Source organism: Dipodomys ordii, unplaced genomic scaffold (assembly GCF_000151885.1).
Source record: "Dipodomys ordii isolate 6190 unplaced genomic scaffold, Dord_2.0 Scaffold68, whole genome shotgun sequence".
In the NCBI taxonomy this organism is placed as follows: Eukaryota; Metazoa; Chordata; class Mammalia; order Rodentia; family Heteromyidae; genus Dipodomys; species Dipodomys ordii.
This window is the reverse complement of record NW_012267284.1, coordinates 1945305-1957437: the sequence shown is the minus strand read 5'-3', so window position 1 is coordinate 1957437 and position 12133 is coordinate 1945305. Positions and strand designations below refer to the sequence as shown.

The 12133-nt window shown below is 47.0% G+C and overlaps 1 protein-coding gene across 1 annotated transcript in view; it reads left to right on the top strand.

Annotated features, from left to right (window-relative positions):
* The first annotated feature begins 4946 nt into the window (after positions 1–4946).
* LOC105990856 (chromosome unknown open reading frame, human C7orf50) overlaps positions 4947–12133 on the top strand; it is a 103825-nt gene continuing 96638 nt past the window's right edge. The window contains exons 1-3 of the mRNA XM_013023373.1: positions 4947–4974; positions 5556–5709; positions 11317–11434. Coding sequence (XP_012878827.1) covers positions 4947–4974; positions 5556–5709; positions 11317–11434 — 300 coding nt within the window. The remainder of the gene's footprint in view (positions 4975–5555; positions 5710–11316; positions 11435–12133) is intronic.

The window sequence follows — 12133 nt, the reverse complement described above, 5'->3', positions numbered from 1 at the left end:
TAAAGCATGGGGCTGGGAAGGTAGCTCAGCGGTAGAGTGCATGCCTTGCAAGCATGAGGCCCTGGGTTCAATTCCTCAGCACCACATAAACAGAAAAAGCTGGAAGTGGTGCTGTGGCTCCAGTGGTAGAGCGCTAGCCTTGAGCTGAAGAGCTGAGGGACAGCGCCCAGGCCCAGAGTTCAGGCCCCATGACCGGACCCAACAACAACAAAAAAAAAACCTAAAGCATAACTAAAAGTAACTAAAGGGCTGGGGGCCTGGCTTATGTGGTGGAGTGTCTGCTTAGCAAGTACAAGGCTTGAGTTCAAATCCTAGTACCCTGAAAAACAAAAGCACAGGGTTCAGTAAACTCAGGAATGATAATTCTGTAAGATCCTAAAATGGCCATGGCTCCCCAAACAGGAAAGTCAACAGAACATAAAATCAACGCAGGAGTCAGGGTCGATATCCTTCCTTCCTATAAACAACAATCCGACAGCATAATGGAAAAACAAATCCCATTTACGAAGACAATGAAGATGGAGTACTTAGTAATTAACTTAACGAGGCATATGCCAGACGTCCGAGGCACAAATCCTTAGGACATACTCCACACATGCAAGCCGAGATGAAGATGAATGGAAAGACAGCCCTCGTTCTTCACATGTCCATTTCCTCTAAAATAATAAACCGAACATAATCCTGGTAAGGACACCAGCAAGCTTGTTTCTGGAACTATGTAGTTCTACATTCTCTTTCATGTGGAAAGCACAACATGAAAGAATAAGGAAGGCAGGGTCAAACATGGTGATGCATGCCTGTAGTTCCAGCTACTTGGAAGGTAAAGGTGGGAAATACTTATAAAAGCTTGTGAGGCTGGGCACTGGTGGCTCATACCTAATAATCCTAGCTACTCAGGAGGCTGAGATCTGAGGATCACGGTTCAAAGTCAGCCTGGGCAGGAAAGTCCATGAGACTCTTTATCTTCAATAAACCACTGGAAAACCAGAAATGGTGCTGTGGCTCAAGTGCTAGAGCACTAAGCCTTGAGCTGAAGAGCTTCAGGGACGGCACCCAGGCCCAGAGTTCAAGCCCCACCACTGACAAAAAAACAAAACAAAAAAAGCTTTAGGGGGGATTGGTCCTCAAGATGGCTTCATGCTGGCATTTGAACAAAGGACAGAATGTAATAGGAAGTTCAGACGGAGACAGATGTATGGAAACAGTGGTCTATATATAAAAGATAGCTTTGTAGTTTTGCTTTTTGAAAACAATGTCCCCACAAAAGCAAAGCATGTTTATTCCAGTGCCTCCCAAGTCTGAGTTTGTGCCTTACAGAGACTCTCTTGCATACACACAAGACAGGTATTTATTATAAATTATAGTCGCCAAAAAAAAAACAGCACACTGGGCACCGTGGCTCACTGTAGTCCCAGCGCCTCAGGAGGTAGTGGAGATCAGCAGAATTCTGCTGTGTGTTAGAAGTGCACAGCAATGCCCCAGTATCAGAAAGGAATAGACATTGATATAGGAGATTTTTTTAGGTTCACTAAATTTATTTTAAAAATCATAAAACGTTTCTTACAAAAGAGCATTACATTCTGCACACTGCTCTGAACAAATGCCAGGAACATGTGAACTATTGTTACTTTCCTCCCTGTCCCACCCCCCAACTGTTTACAGTGACCACAAGCAAGGTGTTCACAATCATTACATAGGGGGAATTTTTTTTAAACCACCAACAATGAACAAAAAAATCCACTCTGCTGCTGTTTCAGAATTTCAATGTTAGTTTTTTGTTGTTGGTGGTGGTCGTGGGGCTTGAACTCAGCCTGAGAGCTTGTCCCTCAGCTCTTCAGCTCAAGGTGAGTGTCTACCACTTGAGCCACAGCACCACTTCGGGTTTTCTAGTGGTTTATTGGAGATTTGGAGATAAGAGTTTCTCGGACTCTGGCTTTGAAGTGCAATCCTTAGATCTCAGCCTCCTGAGTAGCTAGGATTACAGGCATGAACCTTCAGAGTCCAGCTCAATGTTAGTTTTGTACACCCTCCCCCCCCAAACCCTGTTTGTAAGGAACTAAAACATCTGGTAAACAGTAAAGATTTCACTGCACCTCAAATGCAGAATACTACGAAGCAGAGGAATGTTGGCTTTTTAAGCAGAAGCAGATTTAAAAAAATAAAAAAGATGCAGGACTCCTTCAGTTCTTCACTAGTCTTAGAAAAACTTTCCAGAATACTGCTTCACACTGTTCTGCAGTAAATACTGTGCATCCTGAATCTGGTGATCCAATCTTTGGATTCTTCTAAAGGCTCATCAATTTTGATCAAAGCTTCTGGCTCATGACAGATTTGTTTATTCCTTTGATCACCTTTGCCAATAATAGATCCAGCCAAATATTTGGGAATAGTTACTTGTGTAGTAATAATAGGTTCACCAAGATCACCATATGAGCCACGATTCCCTGCATAGGAATAATCATATCCAGAGCCACCCTGTGATTCATAAGCCATCTGCCCTTCTGATGGGCTCCATGTATCTATAGCAGAGTCCCAAGGTTCATCAGCACTAAAACCAACCATACCATCATAGCAGTCTCCAGTTCTTCCTTTTCTGTCATAGGCCATTACAATACTCTACACAATCAGTGAGGTTTCTCTAGTAACAAACTACAGAAATGATCCCTGAAAGTATAGTCTTAATGATATAGGAGATTTTGTCAAGACAATTTACTTTTGTGCAAAAGGGTGCAATACCATCACTCTCAAAGCTAGGCAGGCACACCAGGCAGGGAAATCTGCTAGCTTTTTGTTTTGTTTGTTTTTGGTCAGTTGTGGGGCTTGAGTTCTGGGCCTGGGCACTGTCCCTCAGCTCTTCAGCTCAAGGATAGCTCTCTTCCACTTGAGCCACAGCGCTACTTCCAGTTTTTTCTGTTTATGTGGTGCTGAGGAATGGAACCCAGGGCCTCCTGCATGCAAGGCAAGCACTCTACCACTGAGCCACCTTCCCAGCCTTGTGGGTTTTTGTTTTTGTTTTTGGCCAGTCCTGGGGCTTGAACTCAAAAGCCTGGTCACTGTTCCTGATTGTTTTTGCTCAAGCCTAGTGCTCTACCACTTGAGTCATAGCACCACTTCTGGCCGTTCCTGAGAGGTTTATTAGAGATAAGAGTCTCATGGATTTTCTTGCCTGGACTGGCTTTGAACTGATATCCTCAGGTGTCAGCCTCCTGAGTAGCTAGGATTACAGATGTAAGCCACCATTGCCTGGCTTTGCTAGGCTTTTTTTTTTTTTTTTTTAATCAGAGTCCATACTGTCCCTGCTCCTTGTCAAGGAGTTAAGACTAGACTCACATTGATTGCCAAGGTTAGAAATGGAACTGTTCTTTAACTCTTATAAAAGATGTGATTTACCTTTTATCCCCTCTTGTCACAGCTGGCTGGAAGCAGGATTGGGAATGGGGTAACTGACAAATATAGTTGGAATAGGTTGATGAAGTCAGTGGGAAGCTCCCACTCAAGCCGGGCCCTGGTGGTTCACACCTGTAATCCCAGCTACTCAGGAGGCTAAGATCTGAGGATTTGGGGTCGAAGCTGGCCCAAGCAGGAAAGTTTGTGAGACTTTTAGTCTGCAATTAACCACCAGAAAATCGGAAATTGTGCTGTGGCTCAAAGTGGTAGAGCACTAGCCTTGAGCAGAAGAGCTCAGAGATAACACCAAGGCCCTGAATTGATGGCCCACATACCCGCCCCCCCCCAAAAAAAGACTCCCACTCAAAGGATCTTCTTTTTAATTCTATTGATAAAGATTTATCTTCCTAATATGGCTAGCTGGTTACAAGTAGCATACCTGGTTGCAGTTTATTCTTTTAACTCCTTTTAACATATTCATATTCCTAACATGGCTGGCTGGTCACAAACAGTGCAGATAATAGTTCCAATTGAAGTAAAAAAGCAATTCCAGCAAATATCAAAACCAGGAAATATCATTATGTAAGATGGAGGCACTTTGGTTTGACAGAAAAGATTACTTTTTCTCACACCAGGGTAAAGGTTAGCAAGACCCCAACTCAAAAAAGGGGATGGTAGAACATGCCTGTCATCCCAGCTTCTGGGAAGGGGGTCAGTAGGGTTGTGATGCAAGCTAGCCAGGACACACACACACAATATGTGAGAAGCTATCTGGGAAATAACCAAAGCAAAAACTTGGGGCATGATTCAAGTGGTAGAGAGCTAGAGGAGCAAGTACAAGGTCCTGAGTTCAAATCCCAGCTTGGCTTCTCCAATAATTAAAGGCCCAGAAACTATCCATAGAGAGGGAACCTAGAGAGTACCTGCCTATTCTGATATCTGCCTTGACTCCACTCTCTCACCTAGCATATAAGGGTTGCTGAAAGGAATCTCCCTCTGGCTCGGGGGAAGAGGATTTATTGAGAGGGAGAGACCAAACTGCCCACCTGCACAAGCTGGAGTCATGCAGGACAAGAGAGCTTATGGCAGGAGGAGAAAGATTATATAGGGGAGGGTGGGAGGGGTGTAGCCACAGTGGAAGCAGAGGTGACCTCAGAGGATGGGGAAATGAGAGCCTGAGGGACCTCCTGCTGCCCCCAGGCAAGACAGTTAACTGGTTTACAGGTGCTGGGTGGGGACTAATGGGGTTCATGGGCAAAAAAACAAGGAAAGGGGCCACTTCTCCCCAGTGGGCCTAACACCTAGTACTACCCATATTTCTGGTGACACAGTCATCCTCTTTATTGTAAGTGTCTATAGGTCATGTGGCTTGAACTCAGGCCTGGACCCTGACCCTGAACTTTTTAGCTCAAGAGCAGCACTCCCAACAGTTCACCACAGTGTTATGCCAGGCTTTTGGTGGTTAATTGGAGCTAAGAGTCTCACAGATTTCCTACCAGGGCTGGCTTTGTACGGTGATCCTCAGATCTCAGCCTCTTGAGTTGGGTAGAACGGTAGGCATGGCCACAAGCGCTCTGCTGCACCCTGGTATTTGACAAGACAACATTGGAAGTGGCGCTGTGCTCAAAGTGGTAGAGCGATAGCCTTGTGCAAAAGAGCTCAGGGACAGTGCCCAGTCCCCAAGCTCCACGACCAGAAGAAAAAAAGCATTTTTTCTTTTCTTTCTTTTTCTTTTCGTGGGGTTTGAGCTCTGGGCCTGGGCGCTGTCCCTGAGCTCTTCAGCTCAAGGCTATTGCTCTATCACTTGAGCCACAGCGCCACTTCCATTTTGGGGGTGGGGTGGGGTGGTGATTAATCGGAGATGGTATTCTCTCGGGGCTTTCCTGCCTGGGCTGGCTTCGAACTGCGAACCTCAAATCTCAGCCTCCTTGTGTAGTTAGGATTACAGGCGTGAGCCACCGGCGCCAGGCTCTAGTGTGCAGCTCTTGCCTGCCCCGCGCATTGCGAAACGGGCGCAAAGCGCAGCGCGGCACTCAGGCTGCCGCTCGCCACTAGCGCGCGCTCCGTCCAGGGTAAGTTGCCTTGGCAACCGGTGGCTTCCACTCCTGCCCCCGCAGCCAGAGGCGCTGAAAGATGACGTAATCACTCCGCGCCAAAACTGCCTGCAGCTGCCACTTGCCATTGGTTAGCACGAAGACGGAGTCAACGGCTTACCAATGGGAGGCGCCACGCGCCTGAAGGCGGGACTGGCGCGTACCTGAAGCGCCCGGCCTGCCGGAAGCAGGTGTCGCTGCGGACCTGGGCGTATGCAGACTGGCTCAGGTGGGTAAGGGGCCGTGACTGGGCTTCGGGGGCGCCGGGACTGCCGAGGAGACCCCGAGTCCCGACGGGCGCCGTGTGTGGGCACCGGGTTACCGCCTTCCACGTGGTCCACAGAGGCCTCGGCGCGGGACCCGGTGGTCGGCACCCGCGGGAGCCCGGCGGGCGGCGAGCGGCCCCGGCCGGCCCGGTGTGGACGAGCTGAGGGCGGCCTGCAGGCCGGGGTGGGAGGCGAGCCCTAGTTGCCCGCAAAGGTGTTGGCACTTCCTTTCTTTCGTAAGCCTGTCCCGCATTTCCATCTTTCATTTATTCATCCATTCATTGAATGGCCGCTCCTTGGGTTCCTCCTGTTTGTCGTCATTGCTCTAGGCTACGGGGCCACAGCTGTGGATCAGGTGGAGACCAACGTCGGACTAAAGTCCCATCTGCTTCTAGATGGGAGAGACCACGTGGTGATGTGAACCTTTGAGAGAAAAATAACCACGGGCGGGTGGAAGGTGGAGAGGAGAAGCCGGGGAGAACATGTAAGAGAACTTGTGAGCTGGGGAAACATGTAGGCATACACCGAAGGTGAGGGAGAGGCTGGGGCCCATTGAGGGGAAAGAAGCGGAGAGGAGGTTCCAGAGGTGGGCGCAGAGCATCAACGGGAGGGACCCTGCAGTTTCCAAGGGACACTCAGAGAAGCATTCAAGCCAAGGTGAGACTCGGATCTGACACAGATATTTTAACTATAGAAGGGTATGGGAAATCAGCTGGAGGGGTAAGGCAGAACTAGAGATTAGTCTCAGAGAGATTGGCCTGGACCAGTGTACCCAGAGTATAGATAGTAAAATATAGATAGTAAACACAAGTGATATTCTGGATAGCTTTTTTTGCTCAAGGTTGGCGCTGTACCACTTGAGCTACAGCTCTACTTCTGGCTTTTTGCTGGTTATTTGGCTCTAAGCCTCACAGACTTGTCTGCCTGTGTTGACTTCAAACCATGGTCCTCAAGTTTCAGCCTTCTGAGTAGCTAGGATTACAGGTGTGAGCCACTGGCATCCAGTGAGTTAAGATTGTTTTATCACTTGGCTGTTTATTGAGAGGACAGACATGGAGGGGAGATGGAACAGGAGCTGTCATTGTCGTGTGTTAAGTTTGGGGTTATAGGTATGTGGGTGAGATACACAGGTATAATGTACCAAGTAAGCAGTATAGTTCTGGGAGAACTCTGAGAAGAGGCCTCACGATGGTGAAAGCTGAGCTGCTGTCACCTGGCCAAGTACCCTATGTGCCATGATCCTTAGTCACATGGTGTCCTTGTGGTAAAGTGGCTGGGGCTAGGATTCACTTGAGTAAATGGGGTTCACTAAAGGGCAAGTTGCTCTGGGAGAGCAGTGAGAAGGCAGAGCTAAAGCTGGTGGAGATGGGGTAAGTTGCCTACAGTGATGTTGTGGTCAAGGGGAAGAGGCTATGCATTGTAAAGTGTTTGGTGTGGTGTTGGGGGAGCTTGTGGAAGTTTCTCCAAGTGCCTCTGGGTCTGCTCCAAGCCTGAAGTTGTCTCCAGAGGGTGGAGGCAGGGAGAAGTTGGAGAGAAGAGTTGGGAGAGGTGAGATGAGGCCTTGTAGGAAAGGGGCTGGAGTGGGGACCAGGATACTGTTACTGAACCCCATTGCACAGGCAGGGGTGGCAGGTCATAGTGACTGAAAGGCAGTTGAGTTCTAGGGTGCCTTCGGTGCTCCCTGGAAGGACAGGAGGTGGGACTGGTAGATGGATGGGCTTCAAGCCCTAAATTAATACTCAAATAGGATGTGGGAGGGAGGGCATAGAGGAGAGCAGGATCTATGGGCTGAGTATTGGAGGCTGGGCAGTTTAGAATGTGGTTTTGGAGTAGGTCAATGTGGGTGTGGGGACTCAGACTCCATTCCTGGACACCCTTCACTGAACTCTTGGAAATTTGATGGTGGGCTTTTTCTTACCCCTGCTCCTGTACAGTCCTCTTCCTCCACCCACCCAGCCCAGGGAACTTAGTCTCGTGCTGCTTTGTAGGATTTGATCCAAGTCACTTGGTGTTTTCCTGAAGGCCTGTGAGAAAACATAAGCTCTCTGACAGTGGTGAGTGGTACCACAGGTGTAGCTTATGGGTCCCAGCCCTGGCTGTAAACATACTGTCCTACTTTAAGGGTACACATGGCTTTCACCAACACACATCTCAGCACATGTATTTTCCACATTTTTTTTTTTTTTTTTGTCAGTCATCGGCTTGAACTCTGGGCCTGGGCACTGTTCCCGAGCTCTTCAGCTCAAGGTGAGCACTCTGCCACTTGAGCTACAGCACCACTTCCATTTTTCTGGTGGTTAATTGGAGATAAGAGTTTCACGGCCTTTCCTTCCCAGACTGGCTTTGAACCTTAATCCTCAGATCTCAGCCTCCTGAGTAGCTAGGATTACAGGTGTGAGCCACTGGCACCCGGCTTCTTTCTTTTCTTCAATAAAGGGCACTTGAGCATTTCCATTTTAAGTCTATGGCATTATAGCCTTTAAGGGACTAGGGAGGTGACTCGGTGGTACAGTGCTTGCCTTGCATGCATGGAGTCCCTGGGTTCGATTCCTCAGCACCACATAAACAGAAAAAGCCGGAAGTGTGCTGTCACTCAAGTGGTAGAGAGCTAGCCTTGAGCTGAAGAGCTGAAGGACAGCGCCCAGGCCCAGAGTTCAATCCTCATGACTGACCAAAAAAAAGTACATGTAGGGCTGGGAAGGTGGCTCAGTGGTAGAGTGCTTGCCTTGTATGCATGAGGCCCTGGGTTCGATTCCTTAGCACTACATAAGCAGAAAAAGCCTGAACTGGTGTTGTGGCTCAAGTGATAGAGTGCTAGCCTTGAGCTGAAGAGCTGAGGGACAGTGCCCAGGTCCAGAGTTCAGGCCCCATAACCAACCAAAAAAAAAAGTACGTGTAGCTGGGTACCGACCGGGTACATGACACTGTGGCTCAAGTGGTAGAGCGCTTGTCTTTAGCTGAAGAGCTGAGGGACAGTGCTTAGGCCCAGAGTTCAAGCCCTATGACTAACAAAAAATAAAAATAAAAATGTATATGTATTTGTAGAGTTGTGCAACTATCCCCACCACCTAATATTGGAACACTTTTCTTCCCAAAGACACTAGAATCACTTCCTGTCTTCCTTGCTGCCTTCATGCTCAGCACCCATGGGCTTCTTTCTGTTTGTATTTTACTTGAAATTATGAATATTTCCTTCAGGTGGAATTATGCCATTATGTGGTTTTTCATGTCTGACCTTTCACTTAGCATGTTTTCAAGGTTCATCCATTTTGTAGTTGTAGCATGTGCTAGAATTTCTTTTTTGGGGGCTGAATACTACTCCACTGTATGGTTATATCACATTTGGGCATTTAGGTCCGCTGTACTTTCTGGATAGTCTCGCATTGCTGTGAATATTTCCAGCTGGTCATGTGACATTTCTTTGTATTCTTTGTTTTGTACATGCATCTAAGAGTGCAGTTGCTGCTAGTCAGAGGGTAGCTGCTTGTTATTAACTTCTGCTTTGTATTTTTTTCTGGAACTAAGATTTGAACTCAGGGTTTTGCTTGCTTAGCTGGCACTCTTCCACTTCCATGCCTGCAGTATGGCTTTTTGCTGGTTGGAGTTTCTCTGACTTTTTCTTCTAAGCTAGCCTTGAACCACAGTCCTCTGGAGCTCAGCCTCCTGAGTCTTTAGGATTATGAGTGTGAGCCACTGGCATCTGGCAGCTGGCATGGTTTTTGTTTGTTTGTTTTTTGTTTTTGTTTTTAATTGAGGAACTGCCCAGATTAGTTACCAGAGTGTCTACACCATTTTACCAGTGGTGAACGAGGCTCTAATTCCCTACCATCTCAATAATAGTTACCGTTATTTTTTCTTTCTTTCTGGTTTTACTTTCTTGCCACCATTTATAACATAAAGTTTTAAAATTCGACATAGTACACTTTTTTCTTTTCTTCTGCTGTATATGTTTTTAGTGATCTAAAATACCAGCATGTTCACAAAGATTGACCCGTTTTCCTCCTCTGATCAGGGTTTTGGCCCATGTTTAGTTGGTTTTTGTGTATGGTGTGAGGTAGGGATCCAAATTCCCTCTCTGACACTGGTTGTTCAGTTGTCACTGCACCTCTGAATTGTCTTGGCATCTTAGTTGAAAGTCAGTTAATCAAATATAAAAGTAAATGATGTTTTCTAGGACAAACATTTGTTGTCCCAAAGTTAGGAACTACTGAAAGAAACCACTCAATAACATGGAAATGTCTTTTTCTTCTTTTTCACAAATAGATTTAGCCATTCTATTTTAAAATAATATTCCCGGAATGAGTGTAGATTTAACTTTTTTCATACCTAGTGTGTAAATATTTGCTGAACTTTTTTAGTTCTCTGATGAGGTGGCTTGGTGCCTTCAGTGCCCCAGTGTCAACAGTCCTATTCTTTCAAGATTTCTTATTATATGGCTAATTGAAATTTGGAGCCTTTGGCTTCAGATACTTTTTAAAGTAAGGCTTAATTAAAGACCATGGGGCTTAGAATTTTCTGATTCCAGAATAGTCATCAACTTTCAATGCACTGCAATCAGTGGCAACGCCATGCGGGGCAGGGTCCCCCAGCTCATGCTCTATGCCCGCTCCTGGCTCTCTCCCAGATTTGGCCCAGCTTGGTCTCCAGGGAGGCCCAGTGCTTCTGGGTCTTTCCATTACCAACATTCTCTTTTATTTATTTGTTTTTTGGCTTTACTGGGTTTGACCTCAGATCCTCTCTCACTTGCTAGACAGTTGTGCTCTCTATCACTTGAGCCAAGTCCCTATCCCTTCTTTGCTTCAGTTATTTTTCAGGTATGGTCTCTGTTTTTGCCAGGCTGGCCTCTGATCACAATCCTACCTCTGCCTCCTGAGTAGCTGGAATGATAAGCATGGACCACTGTACTGGCCTCTTTTATTTTTATTTATTTTTGTGCTAATACTAGGGCTTGAACTCAGGGCCTCATGCTCTTACTTGGGTTTTTTTGTTGAAGACTAGTACTCTACCATGTGAGACACAGCTTTACTTCTGGATTTTTGCTGGTTGATTGGAGATAAGCCTCATGGACTTCTCTACCAGGCCAGCTTCCAAACATGATCCTCAGATCTCAGCTTCCTGAGTAGTGAGGATTACAAGTGTCAGTCACTGGTGCCTAGCTGTACTTGACCTCTTTTAACTTATATATATTTAGCATTTAAAAAATAAAATCCCTTAGCCGTGCTCTGGTGGTTCACACTTGTAATCCTAGATACTCAGGCGGCTGAGGTCTGAGGATTGGGATTCAAAGCCAGCCCAGGTAGGAAAGTCCTTGAGTCTCTTATCTCCAGTTAATCACAGAAAAGGCTGGAAGTGGTGCTGTGGCTCAAGTGGTAGAGTACTAGCCTTGAGCAAAAAGAAGCTCAGAGAGAGAGAGAGTGTCCAAGTCCAGAGTTTCAGCTGCAGAACCAGCAAAAAAAATAAAATAAAATTTCTTTGTATTTGTGTTATTGTGGGAGTGTACTCTCCCCCTTTGTTATGATCTGTGTCCTAAGGTCTCATTTCCTCATTTACCAGTGTGTTCTGTCTTGCAGGATGGCAAAACAGAAGAGAAAAGCTCCTCAACTGATGGAGAAAAAGAGCAAAAAGCAAAAGAAGGAAGGGGCAGCAGTAGCTGAGGTCAGGCTTCATAGGCAGAAAGCCAGCTCTGAGGTAAGGCCCAGTGCCTCTGTGGTGCAGACCTGGTACAAGCTACAGAGGGACCTTCTCAGTGTTTCCTCAGGTGGTTGTGGAACAAGAGGGCTTCAGGTAAGTGGGAGGAGCCTCTCTTCAGCTGCCATGTCTACAGGCTGCTCAATGTGGCCCAGTGAGGGCCCAGGAGGGTAAAGCCTGCATGTGGCCTGGCCTGTGCTCTCTGGAAGAGGCTTTGGAACAGAAGGGGACATTGTTTCTTACTGTGACACATGCCAGGGGTAGGATCTGGAAACCAGAGTATGAAATCTCACATGTAATAGTGGTTGAGGTGTGGCTCAAGTGGTAAAGCACCTGGTCCTGAGATCAAACCCAGGTACTAGAAGAACTGTTCACATGTAGCACAACATGTGCTAAGAGTGTGGGGCTCCACCACTTGTTGGGTGTAAGCAGTGGAATTGAGTGGCCATGGGAATGTGCACCCTGTTCTTGTCTGTGTAATGGGCTTTGTCCCTACCCTGGGCTCTGGCCCAGCCTTCCTGTGTGATTTTTAGATGTGACTGTGCAGTGCTTACCTGCCTAGTTCTCAGTGGTACCCTTGCTGTTCCAGCTGATGTTGTGCAGTGGTCCACCCAGCTCAGTGACCACACATTGTGTCCGTCAGTCGACATATGGCGAATCCCAGGAGGTGTGCAGCAGGGTGCCCCAGCATGGTACTGG